This window comes from Hippocampus zosterae, chromosome 11 (genome assembly GCF_025434085.1).
Source record: "Hippocampus zosterae strain Florida chromosome 11, ASM2543408v3, whole genome shotgun sequence".
Classification (NCBI taxonomy): Eukaryota; Metazoa; Chordata; class Actinopteri; order Syngnathiformes; family Syngnathidae; genus Hippocampus; species Hippocampus zosterae.
The window spans coordinates 10,166,065-10,187,230 of record NC_067461.1 but is presented as its reverse complement, the minus strand read 5'-3'; the positions used below and the strand labels follow the sequence as shown (position 1 = coordinate 10,187,230).

General features: G+C 42.2%; 1 protein-coding gene across 4 annotated transcripts in view; it reads right to left on the bottom strand.

Moving 5' to 3' along the window:
- Window positions 1-21,166, bottom strand: part of wdfy4 (WDFY family member 4) — a 42,562-nt gene that overhangs the window by 12,426 nt on the left and 8,970 nt on the right. For 3 of the 4 annotated variants that reach the window (XM_052079490.1, XM_052079491.1, XM_052079489.1), the window contains 39 exons: window positions 20,123-20,355; window positions 19,912-20,045; window positions 18,640-18,770; window positions 18,370-18,471; window positions 17,531-17,721; window positions 16,073-16,752; window positions 15,894-15,987; window positions 15,611-15,825; window positions 15,433-15,524; window positions 14,743-14,971; window positions 14,566-14,642; window positions 14,258-14,476; window positions 13,903-14,081; window positions 13,590-13,821; window positions 12,820-12,965; window positions 12,636-12,747; window positions 12,341-12,531; window positions 12,119-12,271; window positions 11,971-12,044; window positions 11,536-11,697; window positions 10,718-10,812; window positions 10,545-10,641; window positions 10,236-10,438; window positions 9,446-9,612; window positions 8,835-8,954; window positions 8,594-8,755; window positions 8,355-8,513; window positions 7,917-8,043; window positions 7,662-7,813; window positions 6,984-7,222; window positions 6,745-6,866; window positions 6,456-6,647; window positions 5,579-5,688; window positions 3,422-3,499; window positions 3,129-3,320; window positions 2,605-2,680; window positions 2,292-2,506; window positions 759-907; window positions 558-669 (listed from right to left, as the gene is read on the bottom strand). In XM_052079490.1, the coding sequence (XP_051935450.1) occupies window positions 558-669; window positions 759-907; window positions 2,292-2,506; window positions 2,605-2,680; window positions 3,129-3,320; window positions 3,422-3,499; window positions 5,579-5,688; window positions 6,456-6,647; window positions 6,745-6,866; window positions 6,984-7,222; window positions 7,662-7,813; window positions 7,917-8,043; window positions 8,355-8,513; window positions 8,594-8,755; window positions 8,835-8,954; window positions 9,446-9,612; window positions 10,236-10,438; window positions 10,545-10,641; window positions 10,718-10,812; window positions 11,536-11,697; window positions 11,971-12,044; window positions 12,119-12,271; window positions 12,341-12,531; window positions 12,636-12,747; window positions 12,820-12,965; window positions 13,590-13,821; window positions 13,903-14,081; window positions 14,258-14,476; window positions 14,566-14,642; window positions 14,743-14,971; window positions 15,433-15,524; window positions 15,611-15,825; window positions 15,894-15,987; window positions 16,073-16,752; window positions 17,531-17,721; window positions 18,370-18,471; window positions 18,640-18,770; window positions 19,912-20,045; window positions 20,123-20,355 (6,413 nt within the window). The remainder of the gene's footprint in view (window positions 1-557; window positions 670-758; window positions 908-2,291; window positions 2,507-2,604; window positions 2,681-3,128; window positions 3,321-3,421; window positions 3,500-5,578; window positions 5,689-6,455; window positions 6,648-6,744; window positions 6,867-6,983; window positions 7,223-7,661; window positions 7,814-7,916; window positions 8,044-8,354; window positions 8,514-8,593; window positions 8,756-8,834; window positions 8,955-9,445; window positions 9,613-10,235; window positions 10,439-10,544; window positions 10,642-10,717; window positions 10,813-11,535; window positions 11,698-11,970; window positions 12,045-12,118; window positions 12,272-12,340; window positions 12,532-12,635; window positions 12,748-12,819; window positions 12,966-13,589; window positions 13,822-13,902; window positions 14,082-14,257; window positions 14,477-14,565; window positions 14,643-14,742; window positions 14,972-15,432; window positions 15,525-15,610; window positions 15,826-15,893; window positions 15,988-16,072; window positions 16,753-17,530; window positions 17,722-18,369; window positions 18,472-18,639; window positions 18,771-19,911; window positions 20,046-20,122; window positions 20,356-21,166) is intronic. The other variant, XM_052079492.1, reaches the window with a different exon arrangement.

Here is a 21,166-nt window from a genome sequence, read left to right as displayed (position 1 = left end):
CAGTACAATTAATATGAATCAAAAGCCACATGCAACAGTTGCACTTGTCTGTATACTCTTCATTTCCAAACCAAACAAATTATTGGTGTTAATGTTTCATTTTGCATGTCATTAAATCTGCCATGTCACACTATTTTGCATTTTGTCCTTAACTGGACAAAATGGGTACTGTACATAAAACCAAGTGACATAGGAGTGTTGGGACAGTTCAGGTAACCCACGGTACAGTCTGTGCCTCGTTTCTTTTTTGGGCCATGGTTTGTACATTTTGTGGTGCGTGGTTTGTGCACAATCGGAACAACTTTTCTTTCTCAAAAATAAGTTTTACATGTAATGTTAGCAACAAACAAAGAGTGCATTTTGTAGTGTATTGATTAATATGACTTTTCAAGTTAACCTCATTCAAACAAAAATCTTGAGAATTGTAAACTGCCTCTTATTTATGGACAGGCATGTTAAACAATTTAAAGCAAAACATGTAAAACCAACAAACTACACAAAAACATTACTTGTGTAAATGTATTCATTTTTCATGTAGCTAGTGTGGGATGTTTAACCTCTAACAAGAACCGCATGAATCGGGCCTCCTTGATGTCCTCGTAGAACCATTGCCTGCAGCTTGACGTCGACTCTTTAGTCAGCATGCTGGAGATGAAGGAATCCCTCACACTGGAGAAAGAATTCTGAGGCTGAATAAGGCGAAATCAACCAGATGTGTGTTTTTGTGCAATTCAAATATATAAACCGCACAATCGTACCTGCTGGGGTGGTGCTTCGTGCAGCAAACGTCTCCAGACGGAGACAGGGTGAACCCTTCGCACAAGAGCAGACTGTCTTGGGCAAAGAGCAGCACCCCCTCAGTCACTCGGAGGCCACTCACCATTACAACGGACATCTTTGCTTTGACCTAAGCAAGAGATTAATTGAAGCACACTGCGATGTCCACATTGCATGTACAGCCAACACTTGATTGATCATTTTAATCATTATTAAAAAGACACCATTGAGCACTTCATTATAGGAGCTGATTGATGGGGAGGAGAAGTCCTGGCCCCTTTTCCGGCATCTTTATTCAACGTCAAAAAGGACCCACATGTGTCTTTCAGGCCTGGTTGAAGCTAATGCTAACTGCTAACTGTTAATGTGTGTAATTCTATTGTCTCTCCCCTCATTTCACAGTGAGTATGCACACCTGGCTGGCCCCCTGTGTTGGCTCCTCTGGGACACAGAGCCCCAAAACCATATGGGGCCCCAACATAGCTGCAGGCCCCTCACAATTTATACTAATCAAATCAGACTCCCTACCCCCCCAGACATAAGAGTCACAATTGTGAAGGGGGAGGAGGTCTTGCCTGGCCATTATTAGGGGAATTAATCACTGTCACATACACAATAGGCAACCTGCTAAACGATCAGAGCCTCTTGTCTGAATGCACACAAACGTGCGTGCTATGATGAATCGTGTCACGTGCAAGCCTTTAAGAGTCAAAGTGAGACTCCGCGACATGGCACATCATTTTTACCCACAGTTAGATTAAATGGCAATTTCCATTCGCGAACACAAGCTGCAATCCACACAATTGGCCCTCGTAATGAACAGATTTCAGAAAAAGTAGCTAGAATTATTATCATCAACGCCTAAATACATAACAATAAACTTGTTTCCTTATCCGCGTATTGTGCAAGGGACAGATGTGCATTATGAGTCGAGGAGAGATTTAGCTGCTGATTGGAAGGAGAGAAAAGAAGGACTTTATTGACAGAGCTTAATGTCAGACCATTGATTTCTCCCCACACACATTAGCGTCATAATCACACTATTGGCGCTGGAAAGCTAATTATGCGTGGGTCTGCTTTTGTGTGTTACTGTCCGCGCTGTGTGTTAATCTGTATCGGTGTGTGCGTGTGCATTTCTCAAAGCTAATGACTGTGTTCATTTGACAGGATGCTCAGCAGGGCTCACACACTTGAACCGCTGCGAGAGAACTACGCAGATCACGCACTTACTAAGCAGATATAAGACAGCTTGCATCACCTCCTACTGTTTTTATTAATACATCTGTCAGAAACATTAAAAGGCGCGGCTGGTTGCCGGAGCAAAGAGAATCCCTGTCAACATGTGCCGTCTAACTCGGTGGAAGAATGAAAAGAGCTGAGCTGGGCCTTACACTAATGAGGAAAAATGAAATCCTGATAGCGGCATCGAGCTGTCGGAGTCCCTCGGTCTACTACTGATAATTATTATGATAGCGAACTTGGTCAGCGCAGCACAGGCTCTCGCACCACAGTACCTGCTCTCCATCATCCAGCTCCTGCAGGATAACGCGAATGTCAGTGCAGGTTTGCACATGGGAGCAGGGCTCCAAGGTGAAGGGGTCCACGTGGCCTTCAAAGGCAGAAGGTGTTTCGTTCAAAACAGGAAAAAAGGTCAGCTGATCACAAGCCTGTCCTCCGTCCTCATTTTCCTCTTGAGCCTCAGCGCCAATTTCACATAGAATCTTTGGCTCTGGTACAAAAGGAAAACATGACTTTCGCACTGAGCAAAAAAATAAATAAATAAATAAATAATAATAATAATAATCATGATGTGTCTGTTTGTTTTACCTGTGTCAGCATCTATTCTGTTTTTGGTTTCTGCAGAGGCGACCTTCTTCGAACCCAGAGACAGAGCTCCTTGCACCTTCATAAATATCATCACATTCTATATTACTTTTGCACTGTTATTTTATTTTCATCCGTTTCCAGGTCACCCTTCTATCCAAATACTGCTGACACCGAATGAGGCAATGTTCTGCCGTCAGTGATGTTGTCAGAGCCGTGAACAGAGGCGGAACATCGTCGTTGTGTAATGGGACTTTTCACACTTCTCTTGCACTATTGTGATGAAAGCAATTGTTGTTGTCCTGTTACTATTTTGTACAACACACCCGACGCTGGTGATGAGCCGTGTTGCTGTGTGAATACACTGCACAGTTACAGCAATGCTTACTGGGGTAAAGTTTTGTAAGAACATGGTCTGAATCAAATTCTGGCCTGAAAAGTGGCAGATACTGCAGACAAGCAACTATCACTCCAAAGTATCTCAGTGGGTCATATGCAGAAATTGGCTTTTCCAGTTATTACTGTACCTGTCTGGATAGTCTCAGTTCCTTTCTTCGGATACGTAGTCGAGTGCGGTTAGGTCCTTCGGCAGCACCTTGCACCCAGTTATGGCTGAGCAGCACGCCCGGACCCGGGCCAAACACGGCCCTCTCCCTCAACAGCTCTGCCTCTACACGCAGCCATTGAGAGTAGATCCGATCCCACTCACTGGCTCGTAACTGGGCGGCAAAAAAAAAAGTATAAGAGCACAAGGATGGCAAATACAAATCAATGGCTTTGTTCTTTCAAAAATACATTCTCAAAAGTATTTTCTTCAAACCTGTAAGTGATTTGTCCTCATATTCTCAAACATGCTGTTGCCCCTTTGTCGGTGCGACTCCATGTAAAACAGAAACTCCTGCAAAAAGCCAAGCAAAATAGTCCAGAAGCAATTTGTTCCTCCTTCCACACACACAGACGTTATATATTCATATTGTTATTTCCTCATGCAATTACAATGCATTCATACAATTACACTGGCTCTAAATTGCATTCACGAGGGCCAAATAAGCTAGTGGCTACAGACTTACAATAACCCCTGTCTGAGAATGTAATCCTTTGTCGGTGTGATCTAATTAACATAAACATTAATATCACCGAGCCGCAGCACAGTAGGGGGCAAGGTAAATGTGTGTGTGTCGATTAAAAGAGAAAAGAAAAAATAACAAGCGGAGCCGTGTTGACACTGCAGGATGCGCATGCTGAGCAGACACACAGGGATCATATTCGCACTGTTAACTGCTTCATTAAGCCCATCATCACAGCAGTGCTGGCTGAGAGAGCAGTCAAACAACATGTGTCCATCCACACTGCTGACCCACGACAGCCATTTCACTGAAGGAATGAACACGCAGTCACTCTTTATATGCGCTCTTATTTACAGTTGCTAATTTTGTGTTTCGGGGTATAACCCCTTAATGAACAGCACAACAATACGCAGCTAAAAAAAAAAAGTATTCTGTTTTATAAAAAGAAACAAAAATGAAACTCATTTCGAAATAAAGCCATGACAATCAAGTTTTGATTTGGCATGCCTGCTGTCGAATGAAAATGGCACCGCGTGCAGTGGAAGATGGGCAGAAAAGTAAGGGGGATTATGAAAATATGACAGAAAGGAGAGTAATAATGAAGTTTGCAAACCAGAGCCGCGGCGTTATAGATAAACAGCAAGTCATCTTGCAATTTCATTCCTTCAATTGGACAAACATAAGTAATATATAGCATTAATTACCCTATTTAGCAGATAGGAGACTCATTGGCTTTTAAATGCTGCATTAAATACATAACTCATCCCTTCCCACTGCAATTAACATTCGAACATCACACTCATTTCCATTTTAATGACTTCCCAACAATACGCCACCTTTGATGATAAGGCAACATAATGTCAACTTCATTTTGGGCTGGTAGGGAATGTGTAATGAACTTAACGTGATCATTAGTGCTGTTAATTATCCGCGTAATGTGAGGACACAGATATGATTATGGAAAACGGCATTCGCCGATGAAATAATTCTTCGGAAGACATGCAACTGAGACTGCCTATCAGTCACTATATTCCTACTCAATACCTAACAGAAGGCTTTGGGACTGCTTTTGCTTCAATGAACTGTACAGTCATGTTAATATCTGAGACGAGAAAGCCATGCTCAGCACACTGTAGTGCTGCATTAATGTGGATCCCCGGACACATCTCTCACTTGCCAAATAAAGGCCACAAGTTGATGATCCAGAAATTAATTTTTGTCTCGCTCATTTCTTTGTGAGGCTGGGTGCAAAATGGCTCAACGTTTCGACGATCTGTCTATTAGTTTTGAAGAAACTCTCAGACCGGCTCAGAGTGATGTGATGCAACAAAGTGCAGGGGAAACATCTCTCCTGCTTCTTCTCACGTGGAAAAACAATTCATCACCCAGTCTGATAGCCTGTCAGATACTGATATGATAAAGAATAACATCAAATGAATAATGTTTTCATCAGATTGCTACCACTATAATTGCCAACCCAATTTCAGCGGGCAGGACACACTCACACACACACACAGGGCTGGTGCAAACACAGACGCGGTAATTTCATGCCTGTGTGCTTGAGTAATATGTCCCCGCTCCCTGGTCCAGATGGCGCAACGTCTTAAGCGTTGTGGGGGAACTAATGATGTGGACCACGTGTTTCAGGGGGAAAACAACAATAAATGCGTCTTTAACCTTCAGCGGCAAACAGTGTGTTGCGGCGAATGTTCTTGTGAATGGGCCGAGCAGATATCAATTACGATGCGCACTCAGGGGCAATCGTCTGTGATCCTCTAAATCCATTTTAAGAAATAATAAAAACACTCCCACAGGGCTGGACGGCCCACATCACAAATACAGCGGCGAGTGACTTTGGGATGAATGTCGGTTGGTTTGGTAGCGTCTTAGAGAGGATTGTGAGAGCGTACCTCCACTGTCACCATCTCCTTGTCCTGCCTCCCCATTGCTGAGCGTACCGCACTGCTGATCATATCGAACTTCTTGAGAGGGTTGCTGGCCATCGCTTGCTTATGATTCTCTGCGAGGGTGTGACACACACACACACAAAGTGAAAGTGCAAGATTCAACAAGTGATGTGAATTTGTTTTCTTGTATTTCTCTACTCTTGATAAGCATGGAGCAGAGTCCTTTTTATTTTATCATCTTGTGTTGAACGATATACCATTCAAACATGTCCCACGATGGGAATGATATGGGAGAGTATTATATATTAAAGCCTGTTAACATCGATTTTATCGTATTGTTTTCCTGTTGATTTGTACCCACATTGTTTTGTTTATTTTCACATATAATTTGTTGGAGTTGTACCTGTATCCAATGTACTGTGTCTTTCTTTGAGCCCCTTCATATCATATGGTCACATTGTCTTATAACGCATCGCACAAAAAGGTATATGATGCACATACAGCAGGGGTCACATAAATGTATAATCCCTGACATACAGTATGTCTAATTATAAGTTATCATACCTACAAAGTAAAAGTAAAATATCATTTCACATTGCATGGAATCATGCCCTATTTTATTCATAACATGAAGTATTGTATCACATACAGCATGCGTTATTGTAGCATATCTGATTTTAATTGGAGCATAACACAGAGCATTTTCATATCTAATTGCACTGTATTGTATCATTTGATCGTATTGTATAAGCATCAAACTATTGTCTTTGTTTTACAGTATATATATATTTTCATAGTATCAGAACTTGTTTTATCAAGTTTTACTCTCTCATATGTTACGCTGTTCCAAATCATATTGTGACAGATCATCAAGGCTGACCTGAGTGCAGCAGCCAAGCTTTGTGTGCCATCTCCTCCCATAGTGGGCTGATGTCAGTCATATTCACAGGTGTCTTCTGAGCAGTGTGGCTGGATGAGATCTCAATCTTGTACGCCTCTTCCAGAGTGTGCCGCCGCTCCGTCATCACCTTGGACCAGCAAGCCTTTGCTAAGGACACCAGCTCTTTGTCATCTAATACACAAATGCAGACTGGTCCGAAACGCTCAAAAGCATACAAAAAAAAAGTGTGTGAATACACCGAGAAATGCTTAAGTGGTGAATTCCATACCTGTGGATAGTTCCGTTGTCGACTCTATGTCCATTTCACATTGTGTTTTAGTGTGAAATACGTTTACTGACACTTTCCTGTTGTGCACTCGTTGGGCTCCACACATAAAACCTTCTGGGTAACTTAAATAAAACAAACAAACAAAAAGGCACACACACACGTTTTACTGTAGGCCAGTTTGATATTCATGGTTATACAAGTGTGCAAATATGAGTCGCTGCATCTGAGTGAGCTATTACCTGCCAGAGCCAATCAATAGCAGACAATGAAGAAGACATGTAATGAAGTTCACGTTTGAATTGTAAGTTGCCAAGAGAACATCCCAGCGATCACTGATTGTTTGGAATGTTTTAATGATGCCCTCCAACTCAGCTCTGGAATGGCGCGGTTGGGAAAGGAAGTAGAGCAGGGCCTTATTTGTGCAGGAGTAGAGTGCTGAAACTGTCTTCTCCTTCTGAGTCTGTCCTTTTTCCAGGGCCTGATACATCAAGAAATAATACAGGTCAGAATGAAGTATCAGAGGGATTTTCAGTTCTATGTCATCAAATGTTAGTAGATTAAAGTAACTAATAATGACATTACATTATGTTTTTATGTATCTACTGTGTAATAAACTTTTCATCGAAACATAATCAGAAACTACTGAAGTACAATCACACAATCCAGATTTTTTTCCCCCATGGCTGTATAACCTTCCAACATAACTGGGAGAATGTTTCCCTAGCAAATGAAATGTAACATGAATGCCTTGTGGAATTGTCTCACGTGAACAGATTGAATTTAACAGAAATCCTGCACATGTCATTTACATGTGGTTTTCTTCCACGCTATTCTGATCTTAGCACGACACGGTTGTTTGGCCATAGCTGTAGTTTGGATTAAGGGCATGAGCATATGTGCATATCGGTTCATCTCACCACGACGATCTGATCTGCGAGGAAGTTGACTAAACTCTCAGAGGCCCCCAGGAATGTTCCGTTGTAAAGTGCCTGCACCAGAACCTTACAGAAGAGCACCACATTACCCATCAACGTGCACATCTGGTCTGCAGGTCGTTGCCCTTTGGAGCCTACATGATACACAATATTGCAATATCGTATTGGATACAAAAGAATAATAAATGGATTAAGAGGCCCATTTAGGCGCACGGATAATCTATATGGCCACATTACCTTGTGATATAAGGTGGGTGTAACTGTCATTATCGTTGCTGAGCATGTAGACGACGTCCATCATGAACTTCAGCATTTCAGTCTGAAAACTCTGCCTCTGCTCCAACGTTGCGCCATCTGGGCAGAACTATATAATAGATTTATTATTACTGGAATGATTACTTTTATTGTACTGTATTTCAGAACTTCCTGCAACATGAGACTGGAAAACACAGTCACTCTGGTTTTATTTGTTCTTCAAAGGACAGTAATTCCATCATTAGTGCCATTGCTCTGCACCATTCATTCGGTAACCAAGCAAATAGTGGCACCTTCTGGAGAAGTCATAGTTTTGCAGGTTCAACATGCAAAGAGTGTAAACAGAATACGTATTGATATTTGTGGGTCATCTATATAAGACACCTAGCTTTCAATGTTATCATTTATTTGTTTACTTACCTCCACCAGTAACACCAAAGGATGTGTGTTGCTGTTGCCAGACACATTGAGAAGACTGTCCATCAGCAGAATACGGATAAAATCACACACTGGCTTCTTGGGTGACTGAATCCTGAGTTCATCCTCACATTCGGTTATTCTACAAGTCTCATGCTCCCCCTGAAAAAAAAATGATACCAACAGTCAAAAGGAACCGGGTAGCAATGTCATGAAATATAAAGCAAATTTAATGCACAAACCTCTGCACTGTACCAGGGGAACATAACAGCAACAAGCGCGTGGAGGAACTCTATGGATGCCCAAAGTGGATCTCGGGGTCGAAGGTTATGCAATAGACAGAAGAACTGCATCACACTTGCCAGCAGCTGCAACTCCCATGATGCATCAATGCTTCGTTGATGCTTTATTCAAACAACAGGTTGTCATTGATTCACCTTAAAATGTAATCCACAGACACTTGAGAGGATTTAATGTTTTTACTTGTGTGATGACAATTTTGACCAGTTCAAGCAGAATTGTTGCGGCCTCCATACAGAGCTGTGGGGCTGGACTGTCTACCTGGCTGTCGATCAATGACTGGAGGGAGCCATCCAAATTCCCCTGTACATTACATGTGGCACAATTTCAGTGTCAACAACCAATCTAACCATACACATCATTCCATCCTTTGATCGATTTTCTAAAGCATCGTCGTTCGGATTGTGGGTGGCCAGGAGCTAATTTACCACCTGAGAATCATGGACTACATTGAGAAGTTGTCAACAGTCAGTGGCAGCGTGCATGGAGACAAACAACCATTCACAGATTCGATAGTATTCATAAGCCTCACATGTGTGTCTTTGGGAGGTTGGAGGAAGACGCAGGACAGAAAACAAAACACTGGCACAAGCCACAATGCAGGGCCTGACCTGAGAGTTAAAGCCAATGCTCTTAATTTATTTTTAATTGCCTGTGAGGCGGACATACTAACCACTCTTCTACTATGATTCTCCATTTACATATCATCCATCCATCCATTTTCCAAACGACTTATCCTCACTAGTGTCGCGGGTGTGCTGGAGCCTATCCCATTTCAAGCCCAAAATCCTCACCTCTATCTCTGCAGAGTGCGTGACCCTCCTTCCCAGCAGCAGAGCAGCCAGAGCATGATAGACCTGCGGCAGCTGAAAGTGTCTGACCAGAAGACTTTGGAGAACATCAAAACCGGGGCATGTAGCACTGGAACATTCATATGACCATGGGTGAGCACGAAGGTTATCTGGGGGGAGAAAACACACACAAAAAAGCACACATTTACATGTCCATTTGTTGTCCGAGTTTGTAGGAAATATTCACAATTGCCCTTTACTGAGTATGGAAACCAAGTCGCACACAGTGAGCCAGTCTTGCCCAAAAATGATAAACTAGCCCCTAGTTTGTACTTGCAAATGTGTATGTCTATGTACGGTACTTGCACAACTGTATAGAGAGAGAGGGAATAAAACAACTAGGGAGGTCTAGGAAGTCAGACTGACACAGTCTATGGAAAAGACTCCAGACACAGAACTATAAAATCAATAAATAAAAAAAGCACTGTCTACTGGATTTGGCGGAGGACTGGAAATGTTGCAAAAATTCCCATTTTCATTTTGAGGTATTCAGTGGAAATTTATCACAATGTACAGATACAATGTGTGTCGTCTATTCAGTGTCCCTGTCTTCATATTATTAATTCCTCTGGAAAACATCCAAAATTCCCCAACCAAGCTTCAAATTTCTGTAAATTTGCCTGCAGTTTTCTGTTGTGTTGCAACACTATCCTCCGTCCTTATTCCTATCCAAACAAACCAACAAACAAAAAGGCATCATTGAATCATCCATAATTACTGCACTAATGCGTACCTATAATAGCAAAGGGCTGTTCTATGCCATTTATGAGGCTTCCAAGGAGCACCACCTCCCTAAAGCTGCTCTGCTGCGTCGGACAGGACAGGAAGTGTGTGATCAGGATGAGACCGAGTTTCACAGTGGAAGAGTGAAGGTGCGGCCTCAGGAAGTGCAGAAACCAATCACTGCCCAGGGCCTCATAGACAGCATTCTGTTGACTTAGAAAATACAACAGAGCACAAGTGAAAGTTTCTTCCATGACATTATGGCAAATTTGATTCCATCCTGTTTTGGTTTTGCAAAGCAGTAACGTGTGACACCTACTCTTTGATCAGTGGGCTGTCTGAGCCGAGGATGTCGCAAAGAACAAGTAACAGCTGGTTGCGGATACAGATGAGGCTGGCGGGAGCAGAATTCTGATCTAAAATTAAAAAAAAAAGATTTGACGTGTGGAGTTATTCATCTAAGTCTTTCATGAAGACGTTGTCATGTGTTACCTTTTGTATCTTGTGTAAGATCAAAGTCAGACGTGCCGTGGCTTTCAACCGCATTATGAAGAGGAGGGAGTGTGTAGATGAGGAAGAGCCCAACTCTGGCAAAATACGCAAACACCAGCCATCAATTAAGAAAAGAATCAGGAGTATCCAACCTTTTACACTATGAGGGACATTAAAAGAAGCTGAGAGCTACTTGTTTCATTTACTGTATATAACTTGTAACCTTTACTTGTACTGTATTGTATTCACATAACACATTGTCATTCATGGCCATTTGATGTGGGAGTGTTTCACCTACAAAAACACAAGAGAGACTTTCCGCATTCATTCTTTTCCCTAAGCTACCTGTTAGTGATCCTTGCGCAAGATTTTTTTCCCACTGACCACAACATTGGAGAAACTGTCACAAATCCAAGACAAGAGTTTTGTATCCAAAAATCCATCCTGGTCAATTTCTTTTAGCGCCGCCAGAGAGAGAAAATATGCAGGGCTGTTGAAATTCACTGTATCATGCCTACATGTGGCTTTAACACAACTAAAAAGAAACCAAAATATGCGTATCGGTACCTAATTTGCGGCCAATGAGTGTGCTGTGTTGTTTTCCTAAAAAGAGGTACTATTATTGATGACAGAAGTTAATGACTGACCTGAGATTTAGAACAGAGCACCACAAACTCTAAGCAGTCATTGTATGCGCAATAAATCATCAGTTTCAACCAACCTATGGCAACACGTTATCCTTTAGAAAACTGAAGCAATTATGTGCATTTTAAATTTAAATTTTGAAAACATCTTGCCAGCATGTGTTCGGGTAGTACCTGCTGATATCCAGAGGAGTGAAGTGAGCTTTCAGGAGGCACGTGATGACACAAGAAACAAGTTTGACTTTTTGATAAGTCACAGAAGGGTCACAGAGCTCAAACAGCAGATATGATAGCACACCCATTCTGTGCATGGCCACTGCAATCCTGCTCTCATTGCTGAGGATACAGAGAGAATGTATCGGTATTGTTGACAGCAAATCGTATTGAATTCAGTCCGTTCTTCTCTCTCAACCAATTTCTGCTGGACATTGCCATGATGACACACGCATGATATTGATGTCAGGCTTTGGGAAAATGTTGACAGCGTAGACGATGAGAGAGTTTATTTATTTCAGTGTCCAGGTGTTGCAGAACTTGTTGTCACGTGAGCAAATAGATTCCATTATAGCTGTGATGTTTGGTAACATGCTGAAAGACGGTTGGAACTACCTTGGGCACTTCAAGATCTCAGCAAAGTGGCTCAGGACTGAGAGATCCAGATTTTCTGAAGTGTTCCTCCAAACCTGACAACATGAGTTCATGTACAGTATTAACAAATTGGTAAGATATTCCTTAGCTGGTATTTTTAAATGTGTACCTCCAGGTCCAACAGCAGAGCCTGGAAAGCAGCTGTGTTCTGCAGAAAGTCTAGACCACAGCTCAGTTCCATGGAACTCGAGAGGTACAGAATCAATTGAAAGGTTCTGTGACTGACCAGAGTTTTCTTCATTTTCAGCAAGAAAGCAAGCAGCTGCATAGAGTAAAATTCCATGTAAAAAGTGGATTTTAAATGTAGCTAAACTAGCGATTTGGAACAGACCTTGTAACCACAAATGCGATTCATTTCCTGCCGCATTGCAGAATTTGTTTCCAGAACGGAGAGAAGAACCTTAACCGCTGCATACAGGGAGCTGTCGTCATCCGCCATTGCAATTAGACTGAGAACAACTGCAGGCCCGCCCACGTACAGAAAACCATCAGCGGCACTTCTGGGAACGAATGTGCGGACACCTATGATAAAAAGGTAACATTCGTTAAAATGCACTTGCATGAATTCAGGACACATTACATCAAAATAATATATATCTTTTAAATATATCACGTGCATTACTCACCAAAATGTCCAATCAGTGCTGCTCCTATAGTGCGTGCAGTGCCACTCAGGTGGTGACTGATGTTATGAGCCAAGAACACTGGAGTGGACTGGTCTCTAGAGGTTATCCCTAGCTGGAATTACATGGACGACTTTTAGAATGTACTTAAAAAGCAAAAGGGTATTAAAGATAGATCTGGCCGCACCTCTTTAGCAATCAGTCTGCAGTCCACCTCGTTGTAGTTCTCTCTGATGCGCACAACATTTGTTAATGTGGAAACTGCTGGGTTGATGCCAAAGGCAATCCTCTCCTCAGGAACCAACGGGAGCGGGAAAGACTCTGTTTCTGGATCTGGGAATAAATGATGGAGATAAAAGCAGTTCCACGAGGTAAAGAAATGAAAGAAAAAACAGGCCGGAGCCTATTCAGTGTCATAAATCAAAAGTATGGGAATAAATGAGATAAAAAGAATATTACAATCCGGGACAAAATCCCAATCTAACTCTGATTTCAATAGTTGTTTCCTCGATTGTTCATATATTGTGCAGTACAAATACTGGGCCGGTTGCTCATTTCGGACCAGTGTAAATGCGTTTGTTTAAATGAATTTCGCTCTCCACCAAACTGTATCAATAATTGTACAAGCATGCATTTGATGCTATAAACTGTTGCCTCAAGTCGTTGTGCCCGTTTGTCTCCCTACTCGCCTGTTGAATTAAAAAATAAAAGAAAAAAAAAGTTGATTTAATGCGTGTAATGCAGGGCTAGCCTTTAAAGACCACAATTTAGTTTTGATGAAAAAAATATCCACATGTTCACATTGGAGCTGAATAGAGCTTAATGCTATTCTATGTACCAAGTACCAACTTTGACCATCAGTCATGATATACCAAAAAATAAGTCATATTTCTGCACAATAAGAAGTTAATCAAGAAAGAGAACCTATAACAAACCAACACAATGTCATGCACTTGCCTTTGTTGCACAAGGCCAGAAAGTTGCCCAGATAGATGGTGCCTTGAGAGTAGATGACACCCACAAACTGAGCGCTCAAAGACTTCTCAAAAAGGTAAGCTGGTCCAATACGCCACACTAGAGCAGCGTGGTCTTTCCAAAGAGTGGGCGTCCCAATCAATGCATACACATCAATAACAGCTGTGGGATCCATGTAGACACACTTGCCAGGAAATGGCTGAATATATTTCATCTGAATGAGAACATCGAATATGTTTAATTTAAAATAGGTCACGTCAGCTCTCTACATACGGCTCTCTCTTAGTCTTCACACCTTTCCAGTCCCCAGTACTTTGCCATTGAAGTAGACGGAAGCCACGCAACTCTTCTTTACATCTTTGGCCATGACCACAACAAGATGATGCCACTGACCCGGGACCAGCAAGCTGGAGCAACGGAACTTCAGTGAGTTGGGCAAAGAGGTTGGGGTACTCACCTCTGGCTCCATCATATCTGTTTTTCAAAGACAAGAAAACCATTCAAACAAAACAAATTCCACGGTGAAAACAGGTGATGGAACTACGCTACGAGACTGATGGCTGAACCATGTTTATATGCACGCTTTTGTAGAGATATTTTTAAGGTAGGTAATATATGTTACAAATCATCCAAATTCATACATTTCTTACCTAAATAAGTAAACGCTTCCTCTTCAGTGGAGAGGAGCAGAGAGCCATCATAGGCTGAGAAGGAGATAGACAAACAGATATACTGCTGCTCCGTCCGTGACATATGCCGAATGACTGTTAGTAGTCGGATTGGGTGCGAATCACACGCTGAACTAAACCTGTTGATCTGAAACCAGCAGGAAAATGAAAGCCCGGATGTGGGAGGGAAACTCCGGCAGTCTAAGGAAATCGAAAGAAAGTGATGACAAGACATCTTGTTTAGATTTATGAATACAGTACGTGGATAGGTTGAACATTTGCACTCTTACCTCCTCCTATTCCACCAGTTGAGATAGAATCGGCTGTCACTCCCTTCACTGTTGCCAGCGAAGGGAGGAAAAGGCAGCTGTTAAGGACAACGATGTTGCGGCGTTTACGATAATCAATCAACTATACATATTGTAATACATTTGATGAAATCTGTCAATAAGCAGGTTGTGACTCACCCATGGCCACTCTCGCTCATGTCAAACTCCACAAAGGCTGGCGTGGTAGAGAGTCGATGCGGCCGAAAGGCGCGTGGTGATGTCATTGATACCATACTGATGATCTGGTGGCCGGGAATGGTGGAACCGGCAAAACATTTGCTGGAGTTTGTAGACTGTAACAGGCTGAAGTTGCGCTTTAGTGTCTTAGATGAGGGCCCTATGGTTGGGTCTGCCTTTGTGATGAGATCTGGAAGAAAAAAGAAAAAACGGTTTTACTGTGTGTTTACTTTGTTGAGTGAATGCGTGGTTTAGGTGAATGTGAAATGATGTTGATGTTGCTTATAGGGCTCCTTTACAATACGTAACTCAGGATCCACTCTTTAACTGATCTGAAAGTGTTTGTTTTCTTCAATACTGTTGTTTTGGTTAGCAAAAGAAGTTCAAGTGGGCTAAGGAGTGAACGATTTATTGTCTGTGCGTGACCAATAGTGCCTGAGATATGTGAAACTAACATTTTCTCGTTCTGGAAAAAGGTAGCTGTTTATGGATCTCAGTGGATTATGCACTCTGTGACGAACTGGGACATACTGTGTACTGCAGGGACGACTACTATTTGAGGTAATGTGGTACATGGTGGTAAAGTCAACTTGTGCTATTAAATATTACAACAACAAAAAAATGAGAGTAATTTTCACAAAATTACAGCACCAGCTTCTCCTCTTGCGGGGAAGTCTGGTTTTGATGGCATTCCGGCTTCGTCTGCCAAGCTCATAAGAGGGCCTGTTAAGCACAGAAATTTCCTGAAAAGGGACAGAAATCAGATATTCTGTGCTAAAATGTTGGTAAAAATGAAAAATTATTTTGGGTATAACGTACTGTATCTAACCTGAATTCAGAAGGTGTGATGGCCTGGGAGGAAAGCTTCTCCAGGATCCGTGTCACCGTTAGATGTAACGGGTCATTTGGTGTGAGCAGCATGCCGTGACAGTGAGTCAAGAGCGTAGAGATAAGCCCCCCCTCACACATGATCTGACGATTCCGCTCCGATTTGACCGCTGACTGTATGTGGTTTGCCACGGCGAGCTGGATCTCCACAGACAGCTGAGAAAGAAAGAGTGGGAATAAGTATCAACGTCAAGGGCCTTATGACATCATGCTTCAACAAATACCTGTATGTCCTCGGTTGTAAAGATGAATGGAAGGAGAGTCATGATGACACGAATAGCTCCGGGGTGAAGGATAACATGATCACAAGTGAACCTACTGTATGTCAAAGAGAAAATCTTGTTAATGCACGTTAAATATTCTTGCAACAACTCATGCATGGCATGTGAGTGAAAAGAAGCACCTCGACTGGGACTCTAAAACTGTGGATATGCTGGTTCCTGTGGTTCTAGAACTCCCGGGCGGCTCCTCCATAGACTGCTGGACTGGCCCCATGGGGACTGGTGGTGATAATAAATTCATCTTTCCATCGCCGTCACACGAATTCCCAAGTTCTAGGCCAAAATTCAAATCGAGAGGAGAGAAGAGGCCTGTAGCAAAGTGATCAAGGTAGGAAAGGAGCCTGATGCAAGTCCGAAGAGTGACAGAAAGTTTGTCAGATGAGGAGGAGTGACATGGGATCGCCCCTTGTGCTAACTCAACAAACTGATCGAAGCTTCTTCCGGGAGGCCGGTGGTCTTCTGCACTCTTGATAAAGTATCCCTCGTCTGCCTCCCACCTGCTCCTCTCAGAGTGGAAGCATCCCAGCTGGAGGAGAGCCTCAGCCAGCTTCTCGTAAAAGCCGCCAGTCTGAAAAAAGTGCGCATTCACCGCATGCAGATGCACGGCGGAGGCCAAGATGTGCAGGGCGAGAAGGAGGAGATCGAGCAATGGTTGATGACCAACGGACTGCCACACTTCTCCCTGGGGAGGGTCGGCCAGGGCACCTTCCATATCGAGCACGAGTGAAAGCAATCCAGTGAAGCCGCCCGCTCGTCGGAAGGCGTCCAAGCTATTTGGGCTCTCGAGTACCTTCAATATAGACTGACGTCCATCCAAGAGACAGTTGACAAAAAAAAAAAAAAGATGAGCGGGTGGATGAATATTATGGTAAACACAAAGACAGAAAAAGCTTTCAAAATGAGCTGCAGTCAATAAAAACAATGTTATGAAAAATAGATGAAACATATAGATCCATCATAAATCATTGCAGGTAATAGTTTTGGGAGGTCAACTAAATCACATTAGCTTTATTCAATTTGGAGAGCTAATCCATCAGGTAGGTAAAGTGTGAGGCACAACGCAGGGGCAAATGCGATTAAGTGAAACCGGAGTAATCACAATGGCTCGGAACACTTGGCAACCCAGGTCAGAGCCAATCTGATTGCCACCTGCTTTAACCGTGTTAACACAAACAGCACACAAGCACAAAAATCACACAACCGGCCGACACATACACAATATCTGCAAGTAAGAGCGCCTCTCATTGCTAGCTATAAAAATCAGACACATACAGTAGGTATGTAACCTCGTTAAGCCTAATCAGATCTCAGGCCCATTCGCCGATCCGACAGCAGCGCCGCACAATGCTACTGGGCTAATCAAATCGGTCCAAAGTTAACAGCTAAACCTGGTTGAGCAAATCAATCTGCTTTGTCAATAATGTAATCAGCATCCCACATGGAAAGCAAATAAATTCACTTGCTAATTATGTTTTAAGTGCATTACAATTTGTTCTGATTTGATGCAAGATGAAGACTGAGATCACTGCATGGACGGGTGTCTCAGGATATGTATTTGGGTGAATGCTCGACGCGAGTACCTGTAACAGGTCCCGTTTCAAAGCCAATTCGTGTTGCGTGGAAGAACAGAGGGCTCCTATTGCAGTACTCATGAACTCCTCTGGGTTCAGCTCCGCAAGATGCTCCAAAATGCACAGTGTGGCACCTCGATACTGAGCTTCGTCCAGGAAGAGCTTAATGTAAGGAACCATACCAAGCTCTCTCACTGAAACTGAAACATAAGAAAATAATTGGCAAAGGGGGTGAGTTTAGAAAAAAAAATGTGTAGTGAAATACAATTCTAATAGAAATATACAACTGCATTAAAATGACAGAAAATCAATCCATCCATATCTATACAGCTGATCTTCCTTAAAATTGCAGGAAGCCGAAAACTTTACTAAATGGCAAAAGGCGTTGAACACCCTGGATTCATCACGGGTCAATCATAGGGCAGACAGAGACCAACCATTCTGAATAAGAATTGAATTGACGCTGTCGGATCAAAATCAAATAAAATGAAGTGTATGCATCCAGCGCCCTTGGTGTGTATTTCGCACTACATCACATGTTTAGCACTTTCTTTGTGGATGACCTTTGAAAGGTTTTGAGTGAAAATCCTTAAATCCTAATGATTCATCTATCAATCTGTCACAGACGATGATATGCTGTAATCAGCGATTGAGTAATTGATCATACCAAAAAAAAATGGTGATGTGTGGCCATTTTGAGACACATTCAAAAGGGGCAAAAAAAAAAGCAAATAAAAGTTAGCTGTTGCCCCCGCGACCCGGCCCCGGATAAGCGGTAGATGATGGATGGATGGATGGATGGATGGATAAAAGTTACGTTTAAGGGGGGTGAGTGGACCATTTTCTACCTGTGTTTTTGATTGAGCGTAGAGTAAGGGTGGACACAACTTGCAGCATACAAGTAGTGAGGAACTTTTCGCCGTCATCTATGCACGGCAGCTGCTCTGCATCTAAGGAAAACACCCATGATTCATAGACGACATCCTCATGAGTTCCCATTTCGAAGTTAAAATGACTCATAATAATAGACACATGCAGTGAATCATTATTGAAGTGCAAATTGCATGAACTGCAAAGTGCACTCACATGAACGGTGAGTCACATATGATGTCTCCTACCTAACTGAGGAGAAGCGACAACTCCAGCTTTCCGGATGATTTTTGCTCTTCTGCGAAGTTCCCCGAGCAGCAACTCCAAGAGTCCCCAGTCACTCAGCACCTCCGCAAACATGCCACTGTGCACCGTCATCCTACACAGGAGACCAACATCTCCATTTTCAAAGATGGCTACGGTGTTATTATTATTATGGTTACAGTTTGCAGAACTGCACTGGTCGTATACAATACGACAATCAATATCTACAAATCTACACTGCAGATTTAAGGGAGCCAAACCAAAGACTTTATAGTATCATTTTTTAAGAAAGGTTACAGTCTTTATTTAAGAGTGTCTGCCTCATTAATAAAAAAAAATGAAATTGTATAAGTCTGTGAACAGCCTGGAATGTACTGGTTAAAGTAAGGTATGGTAAGTAAACCAGAAAATAATGTTCAATATTAGCTGTGGAGGTGTACCTAATGTTGCGGCCGATGATATAACCACATTTACAGCCGATAAAGCAGCGTTATGGGCGTGGATCATATTTTAGGTATATTTTCTAACTATAGCCAATATTAAGTGTTTAACACATACATTATACCACCACCAAATATGAGGTTTATGCCACAGCTGCCCTTAAATGCCATTTCCTAAAACCATTTCATACTTTTTACTTCAAAATTGGAGCCTACCGGATCAGCATCTTCTTTTCTGCTGCAGATTAAATCAGATGTGTTAGACAGGCCTGAGGTGCGGGTTTTGTGCAAGCTCTTCTAGGAACTACGAAAGGGACAAGTGGCCGCCATCTTTGTGTAATATTCGAAAAAACATGGAATGACCACTTCAAATGCCTCTAAAATGCTCCTTAACAAATAAATTCCAGAAAAACTATTGAAATACATGACCAATTCTCCTGCTCCTCTCAAGAAGAATGTTCCATCAAGTTTTTTAGTGCAAGTGACATTTGAAGCGTGACAGTAATTCTTATTTGTTTACTTGGGGAGTTCCTCGGAATTTCGACCCACACAAGTTTTATTGATGGATATTTTTAAATTAAACTTGTCAGCCAATAAGAGAAGGGGTTCCCTGCAAAGCACATGAAATGAAAAGGTTGTTGACATTTTTTTTAAATCCGAACGAGAAAGTTAGTTTTTCAATTTTTTTTTCCCCCAAAAAGGCCACCCCCCCCAAAAAAAACTACATTTTTCCTTCACAGACTGCGGCCTTTGTTAGATTAACAGTTTTGTCCCAAAATATTATAATTATATTTTTAGTAGTAGCACTGTTTTTACCTGTGAAAACTTGTAAGAGTTGCTACTCCAAAATGTGTTCCCACCACAGGCAGCAACCCTGACCAACTCTGCTTCAGAATGCCCAGCACTACACGCAATACCTCATGGGGGATGTAGTTGAGCTTGAAGATGACCTGCAGGAGACCCAGCACTGGATCAGTACTTGCGGCGAAAACTCGCATATAGAATCGTGTGAGATGACCTACTGTACCATCTCGAGCATTGAGTAGAACATCGTTTGGACTGCAGGCGGTTTGTGGCACACACATGCGGCCAGTTGGGCCATCGTCTGAAAGGTCCACTCCAAGAGGAAAAAATTGGCTTTGTCGAGCTCCCAAATCATCTGAATGGTTCTTAGGATCTGACAGCACAGCAGCGAATCCTCAGATTGCATCAAAGTAGTCTGCAGCAAATGGAAGGCGGGCACGTTCTTGACTGATGAACCTGAAATAAAAAGTTGAGAATCATGAAAAAAAGCCTCTGTAGTAGATATGTCATTTTTATTTCAATGATTATGGTTAATATTGTCAAAAGGTTCAATGACAAAAATCCTTCTGGAAAATTTTCTCTGGCAAGGTCAATTTAATAGAGAAAACACAAGCGATATGTTACAAAGAATGGTTAACATCAAGCACACCCTCAACATAGTAAACAAATCAAGTTGCACATACAGTCCATGAATAGATTGAAAACAAACACCATAATATGTATGAATACAAAATGTTAAAAAGCATAATCTGCCTAATGTACTTTGTTTGCTACCTTGTCAAAATCTGAACATGAAATGTGCCGGTAATGGATTTAGCCAGAAAACACACTCGTATGTGTTGTGGATAAACACAGACCTGCTTAGTAATAGAATTCAAGTTCACGCGTAAGTTAAATTGCATCAAACCCAAACAAGATCAACACAAGACTCTATGAGTCCTGTGTTGTAACGAGAGTTTCTCCTTCACGTGATGGATGGTTGCTCAATGTGTGCATGTGTGTAGGTGTTTATTATGGGCATCAAATTTCTGAGTCTTCTATTGGTGTGTGTGCTTCCATGATAGATGGCCGCTTGTTGTAGGCCAGTGGTGAATAGATGTGGGGCATTCTAACATTGTTATAAGGGAAGCCTCCACTTCATCATCCCGGACATAATCACCTCAGCTTCCTGTTAAGCGGAGGGACACTGCTTGCCACAGTGGGGTGCAGGTGGTGGCAATGTGGAGACAAGGTAGTAGTTGCAACAGTGGAAAACAGATATCGAGTG